We start from the raw sequence: 26,862 nt of genomic DNA, 5'->3' as shown, positions 1-26,862 counted from the left end.
ACCTCCCAAAGCACTAGGATTACAGGTGTGACCCACTGCACCTGGCCAAAAGCTTTATTTTCTTAACTGTAATAAATGGAAAAACATTTTACTTACCTTTATATCACTACCTGGTGTGGCACTTAGAGCCAAGATTCTAAAGTGATTTGTATATTTGACTAGTTCTCTTACAACCTTAAGAAAAAAAAAAAGTTCTTTAGTTTCATCTGTTCAATGCAAAAATAACAGTGGTTCTGTTAAACTACCTATTATACATGGTCCCTTATCATTATTCCTTAATCAGTATATTGATGGTCTAGTGAGTGAACCACCACCAGTTATGTTATCTGAAGAGCAAATGATTTAGGTTTATTCTCTATGCTGATCAAGAACACAGTACAGCTTCTTCTACAGAAAAAACTGCAACATCAAAGCCAAATACAGAGGCAAATCAAAATACTCAAAGGGGCTGGGCACGGTGGCTCATGCTTGTAATCCCAACACTTTTGGGAGGCCAAGCGGGGCGGATCACTTTGACTCAAGAGTTCAAGATCAGCCTGGGCAACATGGTGAAACCCGGTCTCTACAAAAGAAAAAAAAAACTCAAAGGGCTGCTTTAAGGTCAAATAGAAGAGGAAGAAAGTTCAGTTTCCATTGTCTGGGCCACAGTTCTGCCTTACAGTTACATCCATATGCACACTTGACAGATTAAGATAAACCTTAATAGGCCGGGCGCGGTGGCTCAAGCCTGTAATCCCAGCACTTTGGGAGGCCGAGACGGGCGGATCACGAGGTCAGGAGATCGAGACCATCCTGGCTAACCCGGTGAAACCCCGTCTCTACTAAAAAATACAAAAAACTAGCCGGGCGAGGTGGCGGGCGCCTATAATCCCAGCTACCTGGGAGGCTGAGGCAGGAGAATGGCGTAAACCCGGGACTCGGAGCTTGCAGTGAGCTGAGATCCGGCCACTGCACTCCAGCCTGAGCGACAGAGCAAGACTCTGTCTCAAAAAAAAAAAAAAAAAAAGATAAACCTTAATAGATAAAACTGAGCAAAATTTTAAATAGCAATTTGAAATTTTGTGAAAGATTTTTTTAAGTTAGATTTTATGGAAAACTCACAATTAAAAAAAAAAAAATACAGACAGGGTCTTACTCTGTCGCCCAGGCTGGAGCAGAGTGATGACATCCATCATAGCTCACTGCAGCCTCAAACTCTGGTGCTCAAGTGATCCTACTGCCTTGGTCTCCCAAGCAGCTGGGGCTAAAGGTATGTGCCAGCAGGCCTGGCTAATTTTTTCACTTTTTGTAGAGGCAGGGTCACCCTATGTTGCCCAGGCTGGTCTTGAACTCCTGACTTCAAGTGATCCCTGGCATTGGCCTTCCAAAGCGCTGGGATTACAGGTTCAAGCCACTGCGCCCAGCTCACAATATATAAATTAAGTGTATTCATTAAAAAATATAGTCATTTGAGGTAATTTTTAAAAGGTAAGTATCTTTTTAAATTCTAAAACATTTCCTCGGTAGTACCAAATCACCATCTGCACTTTCTGGTTTGAACTCAACACCCATTTCTAGTATGATTAATACTGATAATCTGCCAGATTCCCAAATACCACTTCACGTGAAGCCCCAATATAGAGGAAAATACACTTCCAAAGTAGACTGATTTGCAGGAATAGCTCTCAGTATACCATAGTTCCCAAATTAAACAAAGGATTAAACAATAAAACCAGATTATTCAAAAATCACTCCAGGTTCAACCCAAGACAAAAACAAATTCAATGAGACTAACACTGAATCTTGATTAATACTGATATTATTTATAGAGTTTTTAAAAATATGGTACAGATTGCATATGAAGACATAACATTATACTTATTATTCTTCAGAAACAAGTAAAATTATAATTAAACACTGATGCAAGACAAAATATCCCTAGTGACCATTTTCAGTTTAGCTTAATGCTAGAAGTGATGGTCCTTACATATCATAGAAAGATTTTTGAAAAGTCATGAGTGCAGTGAAGGAAGACAAAAAGATAGCTTACTGGATTGATGCTTTTAAAAATCTGTTTTGTATGATAGCCAAAATTCAAAGTGTTCTTTCAGATTGTGAGGCAGTTTTGAGTGAAATCATTTTTTGTTACATGGCACACGTATCAATATGCCTTCCAGAACTATTATACATGAAAAGTAAGCCAAATACATTACTTCTTTTCAGGCGGAATTCTCAAGCATCTTGTAGAAGAGGAAATGGTGGTGTGTGCTTCATGGAGCAGGTGTACCTATTGGAATATATATCTGGAATATTCAATGTAGTGTAAGCTGTCAGGGCTGTCTGGTTATTAATGAAGTCAATGCATGTTTTATTGTATTCATAAAGCCTTGCTGTTAAAAAAATAATCTAATGCCTAGAAATGTTTTGAAAATAAAATAATTACCAGCTAAATCTTCAAAACGTATTCCACACAGTTGGAATCAAAAAATATTTTTTAAGTGTTTTATTATTTCACTTCATTTTTTTAGGGTCTCACTATGTTGCCCAGGCTGATCTCAAACTCCTGGCCTCAAGCTAAAAGTTTTTAAATGCCCCTCTCAGGTGGAAATTTTTAACATGCTGTGTATTAATTTAATTTGGAATGAAACAAATAAGTGGAAAATATATTATATTCATTTCCTGAATATAATTAGGAAGATCAACTATTAAAAAAGAGGACAATTATCCCTAATACAGAGATATAATAAAATAACATTTACAGTCCCCAAAGAAATGACTATACAAATTCAAAAACTGGCAGTGAAATTCATGTCTTTGCCCTAAATGAAATTAACTTTCCCTACCTTTTCCCTCTTATATTCTTGCTCTATAATCTCCTCCTATCATCACCAGCTACTATAGTTTTAACTACCATCTATATGTTTATAATTTCCAAATCTGTATCTCTACCTCAGAACTCTCCAGCAAGATCCATACTTCTATCAATATCACCTAATGAATATCTACAGCTGAATTCCTCATAGACACCTCAAACTCAACACATCTAAACCATCTTTCCACGTTCCCTAAACCTGCTCTCCATTCAGAACTCACAGTCTTCACAGTTTTTCAAGTCAGAAATCTGGAAGTCATCCTACATCCCTTCTACCCCTCATTAGATACCCTGTCTTTAGCCTTCTTCTCTCTAATCTCTTTCAGATCTTAAGGGTTATCCCAGCTAAATATTTTTTAATGAGTCCCCACCACCTTTATCCACTATGGCCTACAAAGGTTTTCAAACTGTTAAGCATAAAATATTAATGACCTGGCCCTTAAGTAGAAGAGGCAGGGTCCCCCTTAATAGAAGAGGGAAACAGAGAGTCCATTTCATTCAGTGCAAAGATATGAATGATGTTTACAACCACATCACACTACTTCATCTTATTTTATATTCCTGGAGTACTCAACTGGAAGGCACTGTGTTAGGTATGTGGCATACATCATGTCATTACTTTACCTAGCCGCCAAGTAAAGACACCGCATATCCACTACCAATCTTTATTAATTTCAAAACTCCATTCATATCCTATTTTAGATCACTGTCCCGACCATGACTAGGCTCTTATGATCTACATCTGACGCTAATTATCTGGTTAGTCTTAAAAAAGAAAAAGAAAACAACAATAACAGCAAAAGGCAGTGGAGACACTGATTTGAATGGATGACAGAAAGTACAGATATTCTTTATCACCATCTGTTCTGAGATTAATAGACGTAAAGGCTTTTTATAATATTGTCAATAACTTCCATCCCACTAGTAACTATTCGCCAAAATACTCTTTTAACAGTACAGTTACACTACAAAATACCGTTTTACAAAATTATTACCTGGCAATAGGCATAGTTTCCGAGAGCTTTATGAGCTTCATCAATAACTAAACACTTTATTTCAGCAGCGGGACAAGCTCCTCTAGAAAGGTCATTTACCATGACCTGAGGTGTAAGAAAAAGGACTCTCTTACTGCACCATATTTCCTTCCTGGTGAAAGCTTGTGTAGACCCTGAAAATAAAAGTGACATTCTACATTCTAAACTTCAGACTGTTATCTATAAAATATAGTCTGGCCTTTTCAGAATGCAAACATGCTTTGGTAATATAAAGAGAAAAACAATTTGACAATTCATCGGAATGCTACATTTTAAAGTTCTGGTGTGGTCCAAATATCAAAGCTGGCACTTATCTAGGACTACAACCAAATTATCTTTAGAAAAGTCCTACAAAATGGCATAATATTTGAAGAGAGGCAAATTCTTCAACTGAGAAATCTTTTTCAGAAAGAATGCCAGGAAACACCATGTTCAGTTACCTATGGGGTATACACACATAATAGCTTCGAAATACCATGAGAAGCTACAGGTATTCTCTGAAGATTGAATAAAGCAACCCTATTCATCAGTGTTGGGCTTGCCACAAGTAGAGAATGTTTTAAGAGAGAGGGCATAAGATGCACATATACTAGCTTGGGAACTATTCCACATGGGTCAGGAATTCCTTTAACTCTATTTCCACCAAAACGCATGTTTTCCCCTGGGGACCCAGCTCTTACTTCAAAAGTAGTCCAGTCTAAGATACCTGTCATTTCGGCCATGTGGGATTGCGGGATACCCATCACCTGGTAGCAAGCCTCGATCTGCTGTGTCACCAAGGGTTTCGTTGGGGCCATGAAGACCACCTTTCCTGAAGGGAACCAGCGGTAGAAATTGTACATGACCACGGCGGCAATAAAGGTCTTTCCCAGTCCGGTGGGTAGACACACCAGCGTGTTGCAGAACAGAGCAGCCCGGGAGATGTGCAGCTGGTAGTCCCGCACTGGGCAATTGGTAGGGTAAATCCACAGGGCGCCTGCGGAGGTGCAGAACCCGCCATTCTCTAGACACAACTGCCGCTCAGCCTCGTACGCTGCGACAAGCAACACATCATCGTCCGACTCCAGCTGAGCCTCCGCTGCTACCGACAAAGGCGCCTTGGAGCTGCCAGGGCTCTGAGGTCGCTCAGTTCCGGAGCTACAACCCGGAGCCCCAGATGATCGGCAGATACTTGAGCCCCACGTCTGAAAAAGCGTTCTTTGCCGTCCGCTCATTAGGCCGACAACCACCGAAGGCTTCGGTCAGATAGCCGTAGCAGCTGCAGCTCCACCGCTACGGTTCCGATCCCCATCGGTTTCCTTCGCACAAAACTCTGCAACGAGAAGGCGGGACTAAGGCCAATTTATCCAGTAGAAAATGCCGCCACTAAGTTTGCGTTGGGAATATCATTGGCTGGCTTCCCGGAAACCTTCGCAGCCCTCCCGGAGACTCATGCGCACCATTAAGGCGTTACTCTAAATATGGTCCCCTGTGCGCTTCCGGTGTTTTGTTTTGTTTTAACAAACTCAAAATTTAACTTCCGTTTCCAATGATTAGATGGCTGGGCGTCATTGCTAACGTGATTAAATCACTTAAAATGTTATAATAGAGATTTATTATAAAATATATACCCTGGGACAATGGGATACCCATCAGTTTGTGAACTTAATGTTATTGAGCGTCTAATGTGCTTCATTCCTTGTACTTTTAAATCAGAATATAAGGTGAAAAGCAAAAGTGTGTAGATGGAATAATTTGTCTTATATCTCTATCTGGGCTGAGAAAACAAAATGCCCAGTCTCTTTTTCACCGTGCAAGGAATGGCAACCCATTATTTTAATATTTTCATTGTTTAAAGGGACGTGAACGTGGTCTGGTCCAGCTATTCGTCAGAATTTTTTATTTTTTAATGCTCCTTGCATAGCAGAGCTAACTCATAGGCAACATGCCCAGAGTCAGCCTAGATTTTTTTAAGTAAGGAGTCCTAATGTTCAACTATTAAATCTTTATTATAGATAGAATTATAATAAATGTCGGTCTGCAATTATTCCACTCTAACAAAGATTTCTATCTCAAACAATTCCTGACTTCTCTCTAAACCTGACTTTGAGTAACCTCTGCAAATTTGTTTCCTCGTGTACTGAGAAAAAATATACATCACAGAGTTACGAGCATTAATAATCTCATTCTCATCAGCAAGTGGCATCCTGAGTGCAGCTTCTTTATAAATTGTTTATTTGTTCAAGTTTCTGAACTTCGTTTTGGACAAACTTCCTCGTATTTGTATGGGGGGGAGGGGATGGGCAGTTTGTATTTAAGTTTCAGTTGTGTGATCTTTAAAGGTGAGATGATGGGATATGGATTTTCGGATCGACAAGGACTGAAGCAGTTTAGGTGTGAATTTTTAGGCTAGAACTAGATAAAACGAAAAAAGGAGCCTGAATGCTGTTTTAACAGGTTATAGACTGAACTTTAAAGGCATAGCTGCCGTAGGTAATACATGTGGGTAATGGTTGATAAATGTCGCTACCCTCAGAGGTCTCTTCACAAGGGATCTAACTCAGAATCGAAAATCGCTAGCGGTCTTCAACACAGCCTACTGCAGAGACGACCGCGGTAGGTTTTTTAACCCGGACTCAACAAAGAAGCCCTCATAGCACATCCTTGACGTCACTCAAAGACAAGCCCCAATCCCGACTGCTAGCGCAGTGGCCCGCCCCTCGACCTCCGTGAGTGGTCACGCCCCGCCCTAGGGGGCGGGGCGATGCCGAACTGCGGCGGGCTGGCTCAGTAAAGCGGAGGCAGCGGGGGAAGATGGCGGCGGCTGTTCCACAGCGGGCGTGGACCGTGGAGCAGCTGCGCAGTGAGCAGCTGCCCAAGAAGGACATTATCAAGTTTCTGCAGGAACACGGTTCAGATTCGGTACCGGAGGCGTAGGGGCGGCCGGGCTGGTGCGGCTGAGGGACGCCTCACCCCCCTGGAGATGCCCATACATTCCGTATTCCTCTGTGCCCCCGCCCTCGTCTTCCCGCGGCCGGTGGCCGGGAAGGCCGGAGCGGCTCAGGGTGTGCTTTGGGCCTCGCTCCCTCCCCTCGGTCGTGCCCTGCTGGGGCAGGGGAGCAGCCTTATTTATTGGAGCACACAGGCTACAATTGTAGAGTTAGAACCTCATTGGGATCCTTGAGTGGGGGTGGAGGCCAGAAAAATAGGAATCCGAAGATACTGGGTTAAGGGCGGGGAGGCCGAGGAATAGTGGTGTGGATGAGACTCCTGGGAGTGGGGCGCCGGCTACTAGGGAAATGGGAAGGGACGTGAAGATTTCTGTGGGAACGGTGCATCCAACTTGCTTAACAATTTACTAGATACAGAACATTAATGCGTGTGATTTTTAAAAATCCGTAGGTTGTGGCTAAAGTTTTGTTTTAACATATCGACCCTTTAAATGACCTTTTCACCTTTATACTTTGAGAGAGCTACATTCACATTTCTCTTGTGCGGTGGTCTGTCATAAACAGACTAAAATTTATTTGGAATTCTTTATACTGTACGCTCTCCATTTGTCAGCATAGTCTCCATCTTAACCATCCGTCTATAGTCAAGTTATTTTTGTCACATTTGTTTTTCCTTTGGAAGTTAAGATCATTCAGGCATCTCTTGAATTGCTGGAATAGTTGTGCACGCAGCATTCTCTTACAAGCGGCAGCCTGCTTGTGTTTTCTATACAATTTTTAAAATTCTAAACTTTTCATTTAGAAAATTTGTTTCTGGATTTTTTGTTTGTTTGAGACGGAGTCTGTGTCGCCTCGGCTGGAGTGCAGTGTCGCGATCTCGGCTCACTGCAACCTCCGCCTCCCGAATTCAAACCATTCTCCTGCCTCTGCCTCCCCAGTAGCTGGCACTACAGGCGCGTGTCACCACGCCAGGTTAATTTTTTGTATTTTTAATAGAGACGGGGTTTCACCGTGTCAGTCAGGAAGGTCTCGATCTCCTGACCTTGTGATCCGCCCGCCTCGGCCTCCCAAAGTGCTGAGATTACAGGCTTGAGCCACTGTTTCTGGGTTATTTTGAGAAGCTTATATTTTATTTTCATTTTGGGCGGCCGTCATGACGGGGAGATACAAGAACTCTCCAACTTCAGTTCCTTCTTCCTGAATCATTATCCTGGCATCCGCATCTTAGATTAGCAGATGTTAATACAACATCTGTGACAAGAACTACTCGCAATGTTTGGAGGTACAAGGGTGAAAAAGAAAGAACAGGCGTCGGGAATCTTACCCCATTTTAATGGAACTATTTTCTCTTAAGCCAATTCGTATTTCAGAATAGACATATTAACATTTAATAATACCTTAGTCATGTACTTCATCCATCATATTCTTATGAAACAAATAATGCCATGTGAAATCGTATGTAAAACTGGACCACATGGAACAATTTTAACAGACTTGGATTATCAAAATGGTTTTATAACATATTAATCTTTTAAATGCATAGTCTCGGCCGTGCGTGGTGGCTGGTTCCTGTAATCCTAGCACTTTCAGAGGCCAAAGTGGGCAAATCATATGAGGCCAGGCATTCAAGACCAGCCTGGCCAACTTGGTGAAACCTAAGTTCCACTAAAAATACAAAAAAATTAGCTGGGCCTGGTGGCGGGCACCTCTAATCCCAGCCATTCGGGAGGCTGAGGCAGGAGAATCGTTTCACCCCAAGAGGTGGAGGTTGCAGTGAGCCGAGATTGGGCCACTGCACTCCAGCCTGGGCGACAGAGCTAGACTCTGTCTCAAAAAATAATAATAATAATAATCTCCAGTGATCATTAACACTTAGACCTATACTTGACAATAATTATTTTATTAATCATATCAAAGAGATGTTTATGCTTTTATGCTTTGGGTATTTTCTGGAATCTTTTAACAAAAAACCACCAGCGTGCTAAAGGTAACTGATTACTTCCGTTTAATCAACTTTGTCTCCTTTCCCCATCAGCTGTTATTTAGAACATATCTTTGAAAGAAAAAGCAAAAGAAAAAAAAAAAAACAATAGTGATAGTGTTAGCTATTGACTGCTAATAATGTTAACTGCTTTATCAAAAGCTTAGAAGATGCCAAAGGACAACTTTGAGAAGGTAACAAAATTAGGAATTAGGCAAGGACCACAAGGCAGAAAAAGAAGCAGAATAAAATAAGGCAACAAAGAAGTTATGGAAATCCTCACAATTACGTGATTTTGAGATAAAGATATATTGCAACTTGCTATTTCAGCAGTAGTGTTTTAGTGTCCCTCTGCCATCTTAGCAGTCTTATATTTGAGAGAAAAGGAATTCTGCTATTACCTTGAGTTATTAAATACAGTATTAATCATAATTCCAATATTTATTAAGTTCTTACTGTGTGACAGGCTCTATGCTAAATGCATTAAATGGGTTTTTGCACTTTATCCTTATATCAACTCTTTGACGTAGACGTGGTTATTAATCTTCCACTACAGATATGGAGGCTGAGTCTTCAGACAAGCTTAGTCCTCTGTCTAGTGTCAGACAGCTAGGATTTTTTTTTTTTTTTTTTTTTTTTTTTGAGACAGAGTCTTGCTCTGTCACCTAGGCTGGAGTGCAGTGGCACAATCTCGACTCACTGCAGCCTTCGCCTCCCAGGTTCAAGCAGTTCTGCTTCAGCCTCCTGAGCTGAGACTACAGGCATGCACCACCATGGCCGGCTAATTTTTGTATTTTTAGTAGAGATAGGGTTTTGTCACTCACATTGGCCAGGCTGGTCTCAAAACTCCTGACCTCAGATGATCTGCCTGCTTCTGCCTCCCAAAATGCTGGGATTACAGGCATGAGCCACCGTGCCCAGCCCAGTCAGCTAGGATTTTAACCTAGATAATATGACTCCACAGCCCATACACTTAGCAATTATATATATAACGTTAAGCATAGCAATCTCAACATATCTATGTTACATGCGTGTGTAACAGTGACTCTTCCTAGTCTGCTAGGAATGGGTTACAAATGCCTCAGGATAGCTATGCCCAACCTGGCTGGAGACTCTCAAGGACTGCATCCAAGTATCCTCCTGCAGTGAGCAACTACTCAAGTCACCACAGTATACTTACTGTATAAATGTTATTTTTCGTGAGTGTTGACAGGAAAAAGGTTAGGATGAACCACTGTGTTCAGTACATAACACTGCAGTTCCAGTCTTGTGACGAATTCTTATAAATACCCAATTTAAAAAAACTCTATCTTACATTTTTTTTATAATGAAGTAGAGTATAAACTATAGAGTTTATTTCTTCTTCAATACTAGTACTGTTGAAAACACAACTGCTAACATAAAAGGGTCATTTTCTAATTTTAGACACTTCTTACTCCGGAGAAGTTATCTTGATTACCCAGCTTTTTTCCTTATAGTTTCTTGCAGAACATAAATTATTAGGAAACATTAAAAATGTGGCCAAGACAGCTAACAAGGACCACTTGGTTACAGCCTATAACCATCTTTTTGAAACTAAGGTGAGTATTGTTAGATTCTGTTCACAGAACATCACTTTTGAAATTTTATTTCCAAAAAAGATGTTTAAAATGCATTTATTTGCTGAATGTGTTAGAGCTTTTCCACCTGTAATTTTTCTGAACTATTATCGTAAGTGGACAGGCTGTCAAATCTAGCAAGGCTAATCTGCAGTATGGCAGAATGTTTCAGTATTTTCAAAGGGTCTGGATTTTATGGCTTAAATTGAGACAAATTCTTAAGGCCACTGAAGTTATAAATTCATTAGATCAGTGGTATTACCATATTACTTTAGCATATGGTGTATATTAAATGTATTTTGTCATTATATATATTAAATGTTATACAGAAAATAAGTTTCCATTTCACTAATGAATTTAAAGTCTGGTTTAGATTTAGGCTGAGCCTTTACAAAAATAAATTTTAAGACATTCTCCCATATATGTTTACTATGAAATGAATATCTTCCAGAGGAAAAAAATCTTTAGGAGTTATTTGAATAGTGTTTATATCTCTGGGTATGCATTGGCCTTTCTAAGGTCATGGTTCTCATTTCAGAATTTATATTGTAAGCTGGTTTGAGGGTAATAATTTATTGTTTAAAAATAAATTATGAACAAAATTATTTCTTTGTTCTTTGTTTCCTTAGACCATTTATTCACAATTGTGTTATACAACCTGTATTTATTATGCAGATGTTCATTTAATTGAGAGGCTGAAAATCTTGATGTTGCTCCTTGGTTTTAGCCTGTCCTGAGTATGATGTTAGAACATTTTCCTTACAGCGTTTTAAGGGTACTGAAAGTATAAGTAAAGTGTCTGAGCAAGTAAAAAATGTGAAGCTTAATGAAGATAAACCCAAAGAAACCAAGTCTGAAGAGACCCTGGATGAGGTCTGTATATAGTATTTTTTTATTTTATCATGTGGATTCTAGAAATTGTATTTATTTCTTTATTATTTGCACTAGTTTCTTGTAGTGAAAGGTGGTTGAGTATGACCACTTTCAGTGAGCTAAACACTTAGTGGAGTGTGCTGTTTCCCTTAGGTGTACTGGGACAGAAATAATCCTAAGAACTAGTACTTTACAGTTATTAGCCTATCCTTTGAAACACTTCTGATATTGTATTTAATATTGTCTCCACATCTGTCCAGACCTTCTGAGCTTTCAAAGCTATTTTAAGGCCTTGATTCTATGGCCAACTTGGACTAAATGACATACATTTTCTTTGATTATTTTTAGCTTTTTCTAATGTACATGGTGTCCCTGGCAATAGAAATAATCCAGGCTTGGCTGCAGGATGTGGGTTCATCTGTCTCAGTTTTCCCAACTCGGGTTTTATATTTTGGTACAAAGGTTTGAAGAACCAGATTAATTTGTTCCTGCAAATTGACAGCCTTAGTAGAGCTAAGATCAGCTACTAAGAACTGACTTAGCAGAGCTGAATTGGTTATAATCTTGTAATTTCTGATAATACTTTACTGTATAAGCACACTCATTGCCAGCAGTCTTAGTATCAGTGATAATAATCTATATTTAGTTCTTGTAAAGAGGTGAGGCTATTGATGACAGTGTGGCTTTTGGGTATTTGTGGAAAGTATAAATTCAGTTATACAATTATAGATGTTTATTTGATTAAAGCTAGTTAATTTTGCATGATCTTTTCCTATTGGCTAAAAAGCAGAAATTAATGTTTATAGGTATATGTGCACATAAAGCAATTTTAAAGTTTATCACAATTAACATTTGATAAATGTTATATCTATTGAGTAGCTACTAAGGTAAATGGAGCAATTATTATTGAAGGATTTCAGAAGCAACTGGCAACATAGTTTACCGTCCAGGAAATTTGAATGAGGATGGTTTTAGGAGACATATAGTATTTCATTAAGGAGTTAAGAAGTTATAAATAAATTAAAAGGTAAGTTCATAAGAGCTAGAGACAATCTAGAGAGAGCTTATGAGGGTCCTAAACTATATCATTTTATTTAAAATCTCTTCATTTAACTGGCCAGCCTGAGCCCAATTACGTACTTTGACCGTTTTCCTAGCATCCTAGATTCAAAAGCCTCTTGTCCCTTTCCTTGCTAACCCTCATTGTCTACTCTCTGTCTTTATGCTTTGGGACTGGAGAGCAGGCATTGTACACACATAATCATAAAACCTTTTGAGCCTGGTATAAATTCATGCTTAATATTAGCCAAGCATGTTTTCTAGTTTCATTGCTACTCAACATTTATACTATCCTTTGCCCAATTCTCCATCACATTGCTCATTGCTCACATAATGTATTTGACATTTTCTCACAAATTCTCAGTCTCTTCTTACTCCTTTCTCTTTTTTTGTTTTTGTTTTTGTCTTTTTTTTTTTTTTTTTTTTTTTTTTTTGAGATGGAGTCTCGCTCTGTCACCCAGGCTGGAGTGCGGTGGCGCAATCTCCACTCACTGCAAGCTCCGCCTCCCGGGTTCACGCCATTCTCCTGCCTCAGCCTCCCGTGTAGCTGGGACTACAGGCACCCGCCACCACGCCCGGCTAATTTTTGTATTTTTAGTAGAGACAGGATTTCACCGTGTTAGTCAGGATGGTCTCGATCTCCTGACCTCGTGATCCACCCATCTCGGCCTCCCAAAGTGCTGGGATTACAGGCGTGAGCCACCGCGCCCGGCCTGTTTTTGTCTTTAAGACAAAGTCTCGCTCTGTCGCCCAGGCTGGAGTGCAGAGGTGCCATCTTGGTTCACAGCAACCTCCACCTCCTGGGTTCAAGTGATTCTCCTGCCTCAGCCTCCCCAGTAGCTGGGACTCCAGGCAGGCACCACCACACCCAACTGATTTTTGTATTCTTAATAGAGATGAGGGATTCTCCATGTTGGCTGGGCTGGTCTTGAACTCCTGACCTCAGGTTATCCGCCCACCTCAGCCTTCCAAAGTGTTGGGATTACAGGCATGAGCCACTGTGCCTGGCCTCCCTTCTCATTATATGCTCCTGTGTTCTATATTGCCAAAATGTGAATGTCTAGCCATTGCCATTCCCTTCTTCTGAGCTTAAAATTTCTCTGAATCTTTTCGTTCCTTTTTCTTTCTCATGTCTCTTTCAAGACTAATGCTCTCAAACATCTTCCTTTTATTTTAAATGTTCATTCCTTTTCCATTTTCAAGCATTCGAAGCAAGGCCTCATACCTGGAATGTTAAAAACATTGTTCATTTCTTGCCTCCCTTCTCTTTCTTTATCCAGTCAGCAACAAAATGGGTATTCTAATAATATTTCTAAAACAATACTTTTCCAAACCACACCCTGCTGAAGAATATATTCAGTAATTGAGTGCTGTCTAGAATTGTCCGGTTCAGTATGGTAGTTACTAACCATATGTGGCTACAGCGTGCTTTAGCTACTTTGAACTGAAATGTGCTTTAAGAGTAAAATATGTACTCAGTTTCAAAGGTGTGATTTAGACGTTTCTTTTTTAAAAAAAGATTGTAAAATATCTCAGTATTTTTTATATTGATTACTTATTGAAATGATGGTATTTGGGATGTTTTAGTTTAAATAAGACAGTTTTTCATTTAAAAAATTTGTATTTTATTTATTTAAGACAGGGTCGGTTGGGAGGCTGGGCGTGGTGGCTCGCGCCTGTAATCCCAGCACTTTGGGAGGCCGAGGCAGGCAGATCACCTGAGGTTGGGAGTTCGAGACCAGCCTGGACAACATGGTTAAACCCTGTCTCTACTAAAAATACAAAAAAATTAGCCAGGTGCGGTGGCATGCACCTGTAAATCCCAGCTACTCGGGAAGCTGAGGTGGGAGAATTGCCTGAACCCGGGAGGCAGAGGTTGCGATGAGCCGAGATCGCGCCATTGTACTCCAGCCTGGGCAACAAGAGTGAAACTGTCTCAAAAAAAAAAAAAAAAAGACAGGGTCAGTCAGGTACAGTGGCTCGTGCCTGTAATCCCAGCACTTTGGGAGGCTGAGGGGGACAGATCACTTGAGGTTAGGAGTTTGAGACCAACATGGTGAAACCCCATCTCTACTAAAAATACAAAAATTAGCTGGGCATGGTGGCGTGCACCTGTAATTCCAGCTACTTGGGAGACTGAGGCAGGAGAATAACTTAAACCCAGAAGGCGGAGGTTGCAGTGAGCTGAGATCACGCCACGGCACCCCAGCCTGGGCAATAGAGCGAGATTCAGTCTCAAAAAAAAAAAGACAGGGTCATGCTGTGTTGCCCAGGCTGGACTCGAACTCTTGGGCTCCAGCAATCCTCCTGCCTCAGAATAACTGGGACTACAGGCATACTACTACCTGGCATACTATACTTCATCTTTTTACATTTTTAAGTGCAGCTACTAGCAACTTAAAATTACATTTGTGACTCCCATTGTTACTGGTCACCACTGGTCTTCAGTTATCCAAATTTCTTATTCTTGGCATTCAAAGCCTTCCAAAATGTGGCCACTGCTAAGCTCCATATTCCATGTTTCAATAGACGTATTCTTTTTTTTTTTTGAGACAGAGTCTGTCTGTCGCCTAGGCTGGAATGCAGTGGTGTGATCTCGGCTCACTGCAACCTCCACCTCCCAGGTTCAAGCAATTCTCCTGCCTTAGCCTCCTGAGTAGCTGGGATTACAAGCGCGTGCTACCACGCCTGGTTAATTTTTGTATTTTTCGTAGAGACAGGGTTTCACCATGTTGGTCAGGCTATTCTCGAACTCCTAACCTCGTGATCCACCCACCTTGGCCTCCCAAAGTGCTGGTATTACAGGTGTGAGCCACCACGCCCGGCCTGTATAGACATATTCTTGGCCAGGTGCAGCGGCTCACATCTGTTATCCCAGCACTTTGGGAGGCTGAGGAAGGTGGATCACTTGAGCCCAGGAGCTCAAGACCAGCCTGGGCAACATGGCGAAACCTGTCTCTACCAAAAAAGTAGCCAGGCATGGTGGCGTGTGCCTATAGTCCCAACTACTCAGGAGGCTGAGCAGGGAGGATCCTTTGAGCTTGGGAGCCAGAGATTGCAGTGAGACAAGATTGTACCACTGCACTACAGCCTAGGCAGCAGAGTAAGACCTTGTCTCAAAAAAAAAAAAAATTTTTTTTCTTTGACCACAAATGTCTGCTCATTGTCTACTAAATCATGCCCTTTCCTACCTCCATATTTTATTTCTTCCTTACAGTGTTCTTTTACTTCCCTATTTGTCAGTTCTGTGCTCCCTTTAAGACCCAGCTCCTGGGCTCATTGCTTCCTCTGGATTTTTACCATGTGAGACGTTGCTGTATACATGCATAACTGCATACATTCCAAAGCACATTGTATCTGTATTATTTATTTCTACCTTTATTTTAAAGACTGTTGTCTAATAGCTCTTACGGAACTTTAAATCAGTCATTGTCAATATATTTATTGTCTATTATATATTAAATAGCGTTGAGGAAAATTTTCAAGGTATGAATGAGTATTGTACAGGAGAGAAAATATAAGTTGCAACAGAAACTCACATTTAGCAATTAGAAGTCAGTATAAAAGTACTGCAATGAAAAATTTGATAACTTCATCTTAGATAACAGCTTCATGTGTAGTCATTACCAACTTCTGGTGATTCTACCTCCAAAATATATCCCAAATCCATTCGTGTTTTGTCATCCTCACTGTTAGCACCCTGGTCTAAACCTAAACTACTATAATAGTTTTTTTTCCTAACAAGTCTCTCCACTTCTACTTTTGCTTCCCAAGTTGTTCTTTATATTTCAGTCACAGTGATTAATATCACTGGGCGCTGTGGCTCACGCCTGTAATCCCAACACTTTGGAAGGCTGAGGCAGGCAGATCACCTGAGGTCAGGAGTTCGAGACCAGCCTGGCCAGCATGGTGAAACCCCGTCTGTACTAAAAATACAAAAATTAGCCAAGTGTGGTGGCTCAAGGCTGTAGTCCCAGCTGCTCGGGAGGCTGAGGCAGGAGAATTGCTTGAACTTGGGAGACAGAGGTTACAGTGAGCCGAGATCACGCCACTGCATTCCAGCCTGGGCAACAGAGTGAGACTCGGTCTCAGAAATAAATAAATAAATAAATAAATAAATATCTGATTCTGTAACCTCTCTATTTAAAACTCTTAATTGGCTAATGTCCTAAAGATAAAAACCCAGATTCTAGCACGTCCTACATATTTTTCTAGCCTTATTTCATGCCATTCTCCCTTTCATTGCTCCCTTACAGACAGTAATATTTTTATACTTTTGAAATATTATTAAGCAGGCACAGTGGCTCCCGCCTGTAATCCAGCATTTTGGGAGGCTGAGGCAGGTGGATTGCTTGAGCCTTTAAGTGAGCCGTGATTGCCCCAATGTAAAATATCTCAGTATTTTGCAGTGGAATGATCACTCCAGCCTCAGCAACACTGAAACTCTGTCTCTTAAAAAAGGAAAAAATATATTTATAGAAATATTTCCTTTTTTTTTTTTTTTTTTTGACAGAGTTTTACTCTTGTCGCCCAGGCTGAAATTCAGTGGCACAATTTTGGCTCACTGCATCCTCTGCCTCCTGGATTCAAGCGATTCTCCTGCTTCAGCCCCCTAAGTAGCTGGGATTACAGGCTGCCTGCCACCATGCCCAGTGAATTTTTGTATTTTTAGTAGAAATGGGGGTTTCACCATGTTGGCCAGACTGGTCTTGAACTCTTGACCTCAGGTGATCAACCCTCATGGGCCTCCCAAAGTGCTGGGTTTACAGGTGTGAGTCACTGCATCCGGCCGCACCTGCTCTACTGAGAAGGTCATGGAAGAGACAAGAGTTCAAAGGCTGATAGAATTCTGGAGCTTTAGGGAGGGATAGATTAAGATCCTGCATGGTTTAGGCCTTTGGACACAAAACTATAAGCAGTAATTGTTAACATCACTCTAGCAGTTGAGTAGAGGACTGACTGAAGGTGTCAGTGATAAACACAATTGGACATTAAAGTGGTGAAAACAGATTTTATTCAGCCTACTGACAGTAGGGGAAAGAGCTGAACTCCTGTCTGATTTGTGGAGAGGTAACTGGGCCTTTTAAAAGAATGAGGGGGCCGGGCCCGGTGGCTCACCTTGTAATCCCAGCACTGGGAGGCCGAGACGGGCGGATCACAAGGTCAGGAGATCGAGACCATCCTGGCTAACACAGTGAAACCCCATCTCTACTAAAAATACAAATAAAAATTAGCCTGGCGCCTGTAGTGCCAGCTACTTTGGGAAGCTAAGGCAGGAGAATGGCGTGAACCCGAGAGGTGGAGCTTGCAGTGAGCCGAGATGGCGCCACTGCACTCCAGCCTAGAAGACAGAGCAAGACTCCGTCTCAAAAAAAAAAAAAAGAATGAGGGAGTAGGGAGGGATTTAAGCAGAGTTAGGGAAGTGAAAAATTACAAAAAGTAGGAAGTGGGGGTTGGTCCATAAGAAACCTATCTGAGTTTGCCAACTGGTGCTTATCAAAGTTAGGCTCCCATAGAGACTTAGAGACAGGGTCATATCTTCATCTTCAGGCGTTGACTGGAACAAACAGTAAATTTTTTTGGCAGCCTTAAATTTTCTTAGGCAGGCACTTTAAGGAGAGATCAGGTCCTCCTAGGAATAAGGCATTGAGCTATTTGAAACTTGTGTTTGTTCAGATCTTTATAGTGCAAGAGGGCTCAGAGGATCCTAGCTAGGGTTTGGTCAGGGAGAGAATCTTTTGTCCAAGAGGTAGACTATTTGCAAGGAGATCAGACTTTTTTTTTTTTTTTTTTTTTTTTTGAGACGGAGTCTCGCTCTGGCACCCAGGCTGGAGTGCAGTGGCCGGATCTCAGCTCACTGCAAGCTCCGCCGCCCGGGTTCACGCTATTCTCCTGCCTCAGCCTCCAGAGTAGCTGGGACTACAGGCGCCCGCCACCTCGCCCGGCTAGTTTTTTTTTTGTATTTTTTAGTAGAGACGGGGTTTCACCGTGTTAGCCAGGATGGTCTCGATCTCCTGACCTCGTGATCCGCCCGTCTCGGCCTCCCAAAGTGCTGGGATTACAGGCTTGAGCCACCGCGCCCGGCCGACTTTTTTTTTTTTTAAGATGGAGTCTTGCTCTGTGGCCCAGTGGTGCCATCTTCGGTCACTGCAACCTCCACCTCCTGGGTTCAAGTGATTCTCCTGTCTCTGCCTCCTGAGTAGCGGGATTACAGGCACACGCCACCACACCCACCTAATTTTTTAATAGAGATGGGATTTTACCATGTTGGCCAGGCTGATCTCAAACTCCTGACCTCGAGTGATCCACCCACCTTGGCCTCCCAAAGTGCTGAGATTACAGGTGTGAGCCACTGCACCCAGCACAGATATTTTTACTTACAAGTTTTGGAAAAGGATAAAATCTTCAGCTAGGGAAATGAAAGTGAATAAAAATTTGCATACCTTGACCAATTAGAAATAGATCAGGAATAGGCCAGGCGTGGTGGCTCACACTTGTAATCCCAACACTTTGGGAGGCCAAGGCGGGTGGATCACGAGGTCTGGAGTTTGAGAACATCCTGGCCAACATGGTGAAACCGTGTCTCTACTAAAAATACAAAAAATGAGTGAGGCATGGTGGCAGGCGCCTGTAGTCCCAGGTACTCGGGAAGCTGAGGCAGGAGAATCACTTGAACCCAGGAGGCAGAGGTTGTTGCAGTGAGCCGAGATCAAGCCATTGCACTCCAGCCTGGCGAAAGTGAGACTTCATCTCAAAAAAAAAAAAAAGGAAATAGGCCAGGAATAAAGAAAACACTTTATCTTGTTTTTCAAACTCAGGAACTAATAGATTTGAAATATTTGATATCCACCCACACCTTTGTTATTTATTTTATGAAATTTAGAAACCAAATACAGATTTGGATAATGCAGATCCCTCTGAATTTGGTCTGAATTTAGAAACCAAATAGATGTCAGGTAAGGAGGATACTTTTAAATTTGGTACACCTCTTTTTTTTAATTAATTCCCTAAGATTCTTGACAGTTCCTCTGTCTGCTTTCCTCTCATATATGAATTACTATAGATTAGATTAATCTGTAACCTTTTTTTAGAAGACCCTGATAATCCTACTTTGTTCTAGGAAATATGCCTGTTATTTCTTTAGGTAATGTCATCCATTGTGTGAATTTATTTTCCAAATCAGGGTCAGAGGCAATATCACTGTATTCATTCTAATTGGATATAATAAAAACACCTAGTAATATCAATTATTGCTGCTAAAACAGTTCAAATCTTTGTGGGAGGAAGTCACCATCCCTTATTTTAATGCCTTATGATTTCATAGGAATTAAATAGTAATTTTTTTTAACTTCAGGAAATAACTGAAATCATGTTGTGGTTTGGTGAGTAATTAACAGAATCTTATTAGAAGAATTTAGGCTTCCAAAGAAGCTGGAAGTTATTTGAAATTATAGATACGTAAGTTACTAATAGTCACATCACAGCCCTGAAATTAGATAGAGTGTTTTGTTTGTTTGTTTATTACCAAATCCATCAAATAGACTTTGGTCATTATTGGCTATTGTTTGTCATTCTTTTAAAGGACACAAATTAATAACTCTGTGTGTGTGTTGTTTTTTGTTTTTAGGGTCCACCAAAATATACTAAATCTGTTCTGAAAAAGGGAGATAAAACCAACTTTCCCAAAAAGGGAGATGTTGTTCATTGCTGGTATACAGGAACACTACAAGATGGGACTGTTTTTGATACTAATATTCAAACAAGTAAGTCTAAATGTAATCTTATGATTTTGGCTTAAAGAGATTCGAAATACTTGGGTGCCAGACAGATGAGTAGTTAGCAGTACCTTTTTCCTGACTGTCACCTACTTTTATCCAGACATACTTCCCCCCAAGATCTACTTGGAAGAGGTCTTCAGTTCACTGATTATTGGCTGGCTAAAGACCTCTTGTTCATTGGAAAGCAAAAGATAAGGAATCTCAGTCTAAACCTGGTTAATGTCCGAAAGTAAGGCATTAGTATTTGAATAGAAAAGGCAGGATAGTAAGCTGTTTTGTGATGTAAGTATAGGTCCTGCCCTTCTACCCTTTGTTAAGAATGTAATTATTTTTACAGCCAGAATTTTATTGATGGATGATCTGACTTTGTAAATTTTTCTTTCTTTTAAAATACATAGTATTGTAATTCTGAAATCAAACCACTATATTTTTGCATTGGAATTTAATAATTTCTGATGGAAATTTCTTAATAATAAATTAAAGTATATCATTAATTATAAGGAAAATCTGTTTTACAGGTGCAAAGAAGAAGAAAAATGCCAAGCCTTTAAGTTTTAAGGTCGGAGTAGGCAAAGTTATCAGAGGAGTAAGTAAAGAATGCCAGTGAATCAGTAGATATTCTGGCACATGCTGCTTCTGGTATGGTGCCTTAAATAATTAGGTTTGGGGATATAACACAAAGGAAGCAGACTTTGGAGTCTGACAAATTGGGTATACTCATTGCTAGCTGATCTTGCACAAGTTGTCTGGGTCTCAGTTTCACTATCTATAAAATGAGGACAGTACTGCCTGCCTCAAGGTTGTTAGAAGATTAAATTAGCATAACTTGGAAGTACCTAATACAACAGGGGCTTCAGTCCCTTCCATGTGTACCCATTTTATTATTTTTCTTCATAAAGTAAGTCTTTGTCAGAACATTTGGCCCTCTAAATTTGTCTTTAAGCTTCCTGTAAAACGTCTTACAGGACGTTTGTACCATTTACATATAATTTGCAAAGGTAAAATATCTGTTCCACTGAAGTACTCATAGAAGCAGAGTTTGTTTCTGTAGCCTTTTCACCTCATACAACATAGGCTGCAATACCAGAAAATCATTCAAACATAAGCATGCTTTAACCTACACTTATATATGAGAGAGAACAGAAAGAAACTTTGAGAAAAGGGGAAGTTAGGCTTGACCCATACTGACCATTACAGTGTACAAAAGAAGATAAAAGAGCAGGATGGACTGTCACCTTCTATGAATCATGCTGGGGCCTGCCCATTGTGCCCATTGTTTGTTTTAAATTGTTATTGTCAGAACATCAGACACCAATAACTGAAATGCCTATTTAAATGCAGTTATAGGAACTAAGATATGGTTCAGACAATCATATACAGAACATAAAATATCTTGAAACTAACGGTTTAGTTGAGCATAACTTATAATTGTTACCTGCCCCGGCCCGGCATGGTGGCTAAGGCCTGTAATCACAGCAATTTGGGAGGCCGAAGTGGGTGGATCATGAGGTCAGGAGATCGAGACCATCCTGGCTAACACTGTGAAACCCTGTCTCTGCTAAAAATACAAAAAATTATCTGGGCATGGTAGCACTCGCCTGTAGTCCCAGCTACTTGGGAGGCTGAGGCAGGAGAATTGCTTGAACCCGGGAGGTGGAGATTGTAGTGAGCCAAGATCACGCCACTGCACTCCAGCCTGGGCAACAGAGCGAGACTCCACCTCAAAAACAAAACAAAAAAAAATTGTTACTTGCCCATACCAAGTTGATAGCAAGTATATATCAAATTGGGCCATTTTTCTATTTCTGTAACTTATTTGCATACTGGTAAATTTCTTCTAGTCTGCCATACTTTTTTTTTTTTTTTTTTTTTTTCCGAGATGGAGTTTCGCTCGTGTTGCCCAGGCTGGAGTAAAATGGTGCAATCTCAACTCACTGCAACCTCTTGTCTCATGAGTTCAAGCAATTCTCCTGCCTCAGCCTCCGGAATAACTGGGATTACAGGCATGCACCTCTCACCTAATTTTGTATTCCTGGTAGAGACGGGATTTCATCATGTTGGTCAGGCTGGTCTTGATTCCTGACCTCAAGTGATCCGCCCTCTTCAGCCTCCCAAAGTGCTGGGATTACAGGCATGAGCCACCATGTCTGGCTAGTCTACCATATTCTTACTTTCCAAATGTGACCACCATAACTTTGTCCCTTGAGCTTTATATGATTGTTGTATTTCAATAGAGCATATAATATTAGGAATATTATCCCTGTGGTGATGTGGACTTAACTGTTTGTGGCAACTAGCTTTAAGATCCAAATTTGGAAAATATGGAGAGGCCAACCCAGAAGCCTTTTATTGTTTCTTTGAAAAGTTAGTTTTACCTTTTGCACTTTTGCAAAAGTGCCGTAACATTTTACAAATTGTATTTCCAAAATTAGCTGGGCATTCCTGTAATCCCAGCTACTAGGGAGGCTGAGGCAGGAGAATCGCTTAAACCCAGGAGGCAGAGGCTATGGTGAGCCAAGATCACGCCATTGCACTCCAGCCTGGGCAACAAGAGCGAAACTCCGTCTCAAAAGAAAAATATTGTATTTTATGTACAAACATGACTCCACTATTACAATTTGGTAATCTTAAAACAGTTTTACAGTGAGTACTTGCCATTATATTCCAATAAAAATAAACTCAAGTTTGTCCTGTGATATAAAAGCGTTGCAGGTTGTTTTTATGATGGTGCTAATAACAAACTGGTTTTCATAACGTATGGCATGTTACAGTTTACAAAAAGTTTTTGTGTGTGTTTGTTTGAGATGGAGTCTCCCTCTGTTGCCCAGAGCGGAGTGCAGTCGCACAATCCTGGCTCACTGCAACCCCCGCCTCCTGGGTTCAAGTGATTCTCCTCCCTCAGCCTCCCGAGTAGCTGGGATTACAGGCACCCGCCACTGCACCCAGCTAATTTTATTTTTAGCAGACATGGGATTTCACTATGTTAGCCAGGCTGGTCTCCAACTCCTGACCTCAAGTGATCTGCCCACCTCGGCCACCCAAAGTGCTGGGATTACAGGCGTGAGCCCCAAAAGGTTCTTTTCACATTAAAAAAGCCCTGCTTAAAATACCCTTATTTTTTTCTATTGAAGAAATGGAAGACAAAGATTTAGGGACTCACTGAAGTACATTACCTTAGAATATAGTGAAATCTATAGTAATAGATTCTGTGTTTAACATACAATCTTGTCTTTACTGTCCTGGTATTACATGTGCTTTTTGCAGAATACCATTATTTTGTTTTTATTTTGTTCTTGCCTTCAGTGGGATGAAGCCCTCTTGACTATGAGTAAAGGAGAAAAGGCTCGACTGGAGATTGAACCAGAATGGGCTTATGGAAAGAAAGGACAGCCTGATGCCAAGTATCCTTTTTTCCCTTTGTAATTAAAGTTTAAAAAAAAAAAAAAAACCTGTAGATTGCCTGAAGATGTGAAAGATGCTGTCTAGACAAACTTCTGGATCAAGAATCCTGTCCAGACTAGTCTTCCTGATCTTTAGATGCTTGTGTGTCAGCACCTCCAATAGACAATAGTATTTTCTATTGGTATAAAGTTCAAACCTCAGCTAGAATTTTTGTTTCTAACTTTCAAGACCTTAACTGTGAAGTTTAAGCTTAAGCAGTAATTCTTAATGTTTTTAAGTTTAAGAAAAGTTACCATGCCCAGTACAAACTGTAGCAAACTAGGATGCAAATATGGCTCATGGTAATTTTATGGTACAGTATAATTTCAGGCAATTAAATTCAAAGCTTAGAAATGGAATAGATGTGGGAGATTACCAGTTGTGAACTGAAGGAGACCACAGAATCAACAGTGTTAGCGTAAGCATTTATTATTACTACTAATGACAATACTCACTGAAAGTCCACTTTATGAACATTTAAAAAAGAATAAGGAATGACTCCAGACCATTAAGACCAGACCAATCCAGTAGGTAAGAGGGAAGGCAGTTTATGGCTTTTGTTGGTTCCATTCCTCTTGGACCCGTAAGATTAAGTTTGAAAAAACAATTCCTTTGGAAGGCAGCTTTCTGTAGTCTTAGCAGATAAACATATTTGGGAATATAATAGCTCTCAGCTTTTCAAAATCAAATGGCCAGGCTGGGCGCCATGGCTAATCCTTGTAATCCCAGCACTTTGGGAAGCCAAGGAAGGCAGATCACCTGAGGTCAGGAGTTCAAGACCATCCTGGCCAACATGGTGAAACCTCGCCTCTACTAAAAATACACAAATTAGCCAGGCGTGGTGGTGCAGGCCTGTAATCCCAGCTACCCTGGAGGCTGAGGCAGGAGAATCGCTTGAACCTGGGAAGCAGACATTGCAGTGAGCCGTGATCATGCCACTGTACTCCAGCCTGGGCAAAAGAGTAAGGCTCTGTCTCGCGGAGGGGGGCGGGGAGGAAATCAAATGGTCAGCTGCAGCTACCTCTCCAATGTAAAGAAGCATCTCAAGACCAGTCTGATGGACATGTTAATTATGTAACTGTTAAGTTAGCTTTTTTTTTTTTTTTTTTTTTTTTTTTTTGAGACAGAGTCTCACTCTGTCACCCAGGCTGAAGTGCAGCATCGTGATCTCAGCTTGCTGCAACCTCTGCCTCCCAGGCTCAAGCAATTCTCCTGCCTCACCCTCCCGAGTAGCTGGAACTACAGGTGTGTACCACCACACCTGGCTAATTTTTGTATTTTTAGTAGAGACAGGGTTTCACTATAGTGGCCAGGCTGGTCACGAACTCAACCTCAGGTGATCCACCGCCTCAGCCTCCTAAAGTGCTGGGATTACAGGTGTGAGCTACCATACCCGGCCTTGAACTTAGCATCTTAAAATGCACAGTAAATATTACGTACTACCTCATAGAAAGTTTAATACAGTGTGTATATATGTGTGTGTGTGTGTATATATATATACATACATATGTATTTTCCCAGATAGAATGACATTACCTTTTTTTTGGAGTACTTAATAGTCTTCATTAAGTGGTGGCTAATTTAGGAGTACTTGTAAAGCATCCAGGTAAGGAGGATCCTAGTCCAAGCTCAATTTATCTAGTAAGCCTATCTAGTCAGCCTATCCCATACTAAGGTTATGGGGGTAGGGGAGAGGCACTTTTTATCAAATGTACCTTGACTTCTTCAACAGAATTCCACCAAATGCAAAACTCATTTTTGAAGTGGAATTAGTGGATATTGACTGAAATAGTTCAGCTCTAAGGGTATTAGCAACAATGATAAAACTTGGCCTTGAAGAAACTTAAATAACTAGTTAGAACTTGTTACTATTGTAAAGGAAGAGTCAACTGGAAAATTCAAGGAGTTAATAAAATTTGTTTACTTGATCCCAGCTTTTGAGAGATGTAATCCCTTATGAATCCCTGAAGTCTAAAATACTTTCCCACAGCTGTGTAAAATACTGGTCAAGGAGAACTTTTTCCTTTTACCTCATGTTATAAACTAAGTGGCTCAATAAAAATTTATCCACTGTCTTGATCTGACTGTGATTTGTTTGGTGTTAATATATTATTGTTCTGATTAGGTAACGAACTGAGGACCTCATCAAACCAGGGAGTAGTAACTCCCAGTAAAATTATCTGGACAGATTGCCTGTATAATGAGAAGGCAAAAGCATAGGGATTGAGGGGAAACAAAATGCTAAAAGGGAAGAAATCTTGGCATGAAGATCAATACCTCAATTTAGGAAAAGTGCACTTCAAAACCAATGAGCCACTAATAAAGGTGAACATAAAGTTAATATTATTAATTGATGCCCCCAGAATAAATTCATAAACGATTACTGGATGAGTCTTCCATTTTATTACAAAAATGAAGATGATCAGTTTGATCAAAATGAAAGCTTGTTCACAAGTTTTACATGAATATTCTAAATACAAAGTCTCCTGAAACAACATACTTTTGATATGATTTTCATTTTTAAAGGGATGCAAACATTCCATTTTCTCATTTATAATCTCTCTATTCCAAGGCATAGTATTTTAATAATATATCCTTTCTGCCGTTAGATCACAATTCACAAGTATAACTGAAACAGACAAAACCTTGATAGCAAAGGTTGAAGTCCTTTTTTTTAAAAAAAAAAAAAAAAAAAAAAGAGGCAAATCCTTAATAACCAGCCCTTATGTGTTGTCAGAATTTTGTACAACACTGACATGATTTGCAGTCAGGTTTTTCTTCCTACCCCTTAAGGCTACAAAATTCTGTTGCAAATGCATTGCAAAAGAATTCTAGACCACTTAATGCAAAAATCAAAAAATAGTTCTTCAATAAAAAGTAAATTTTATAAATGGTAGGAAACAGTATCAGTATCTGTGGTAAGCTACTAATTGACATTTTTCCCCTATTACTAAACAAATCATGTTACACAGAAACAAGGAAGACAGGTTTTCAAATACAACAAGCTTATACTGTTTACATCCCTCATTAAAAAAAATAATAATTTCAAACTTTTCACACACTCCATTTGAAATTTACACTTTTCCCATCAGGTTGGAGGGGGAGGATAATATTGTCCGTAATTCCAAGGATTCTGATAATTGTACTGAAAGGAAAAATTAAGTGTTAGTATATTAGAACTATGGCAGAGTTCCATATGTAAAAGTATAATTAAAGCAGGTATGTTTAAGAAAACAAGCAAGTGTTCACTGCTAAAAATTCTAGTACTTAACCACCAAAGAATGTATTACACAATTGGAACAAAAACATTTTTTTAA

General features: G+C 40.3%; 3 protein-coding genes across 11 annotated transcripts in view; 1 reads left to right on the top strand and 2 right to left on the bottom strand.

The window, feature by feature from the left end:
* FANCM (FA complementation group M) overlaps positions 1-5,326 on the bottom strand; it is a 93,933-nt gene extending 88,607 nt beyond the window's left edge. For 2 of the 4 annotated variants that reach the window (XR_004057232.1, XM_010389295.2), the window contains exons 1-3: positions 4,592-5,326; positions 3,847-4,019; positions 97-174 (exon numbers count right to left, since the gene is read on the bottom strand). Coding sequence is in view for 1 of the 4 variants with exons in the window: in XM_010389295.2 (XP_010387597.2) it covers positions 97-174; positions 3,847-4,019; positions 4,592-5,099 (759 nt within the window). In the remaining 3 variants the exon portion in view is untranslated. The remainder of the gene's footprint in view (positions 1-96; positions 175-3,846; positions 4,020-4,591) is intronic. The other 2 variants (XR_004057234.1, XR_004057233.1) reach the window with 2 other exon arrangements.
* Positions 5,327-6,599: 1,273 nt separating this feature from the next.
* Positions 6,600-26,219, top strand: FKBP3 (FKBP prolyl isomerase 3). Its single transcript, XM_010389296.2, has 7 exons — positions 6,600-6,786; positions 10,275-10,376; positions 11,160-11,267; positions 19,954-20,089; positions 20,623-20,690; positions 23,408-23,505; positions 25,278-26,219. Exons 1-7 carry the CDS (start codon positions 6,679-6,681, stop codon positions 25,330-25,332), a joined length of 675 nt encoding a protein of 224 aa, XP_010387598.1. The 5' UTR covers positions 6,600-6,678; the 3' UTR covers positions 25,333-26,219.
* The window catches only part of PRPF39 (pre-mRNA processing factor 39), a 33,521-nt gene continuing 32,584 nt past the window's right edge, over positions 25,926-26,862 (bottom strand). For all 6 annotated transcript variants that reach the window (XM_010389297.2, XM_010389301.2, XM_030930049.1 and 3 more), the window contains one exon: positions 25,926-26,690. In XM_010389297.2, coding sequence (XP_010387599.1) covers positions 26,634-26,690 — 57 coding nt within the window. In that variant the 3' untranslated portion in view covers positions 25,926-26,633. The remainder of the gene's footprint in view (positions 26,691-26,862) is intronic.

The sequence above is a fragment of the Rhinopithecus roxellana genome, chromosome 5, assembly GCF_007565055.1.
Source record: "Rhinopithecus roxellana isolate Shanxi Qingling chromosome 5, ASM756505v1, whole genome shotgun sequence".
Taxonomy (NCBI): domain Eukaryota; kingdom Metazoa; phylum Chordata; class Mammalia; order Primates; family Cercopithecidae; genus Rhinopithecus; species Rhinopithecus roxellana.
This window is presented reverse-complemented; position numbering and strand designations above follow the sequence as displayed.

Bases quoted from the DNA above. Each gene is read 5' to 3' on its own strand.
- FKBP3 (XM_010389296.2), top strand. From the start codon at position 6,679: ATGGCGGCGGCTGTTCCACAGCGGGCGTGGACCGTGGAGCAGCTGCGC. The intron at 20,691-23,407 runs GTAAGTAAAGAA...TCTTGCCTTCAG, and splicing joins TAGGCAAAGTTATCAGAGGA to TGGGATGAAGCCCTCTTGAC. The intron at 23,506-25,277 runs GTATCCTTTTTT...CTTCTTCAACAG, and splicing joins AAAGGACAGCCTGATGCCAA to AATTCCACCAAATGCAAAAC.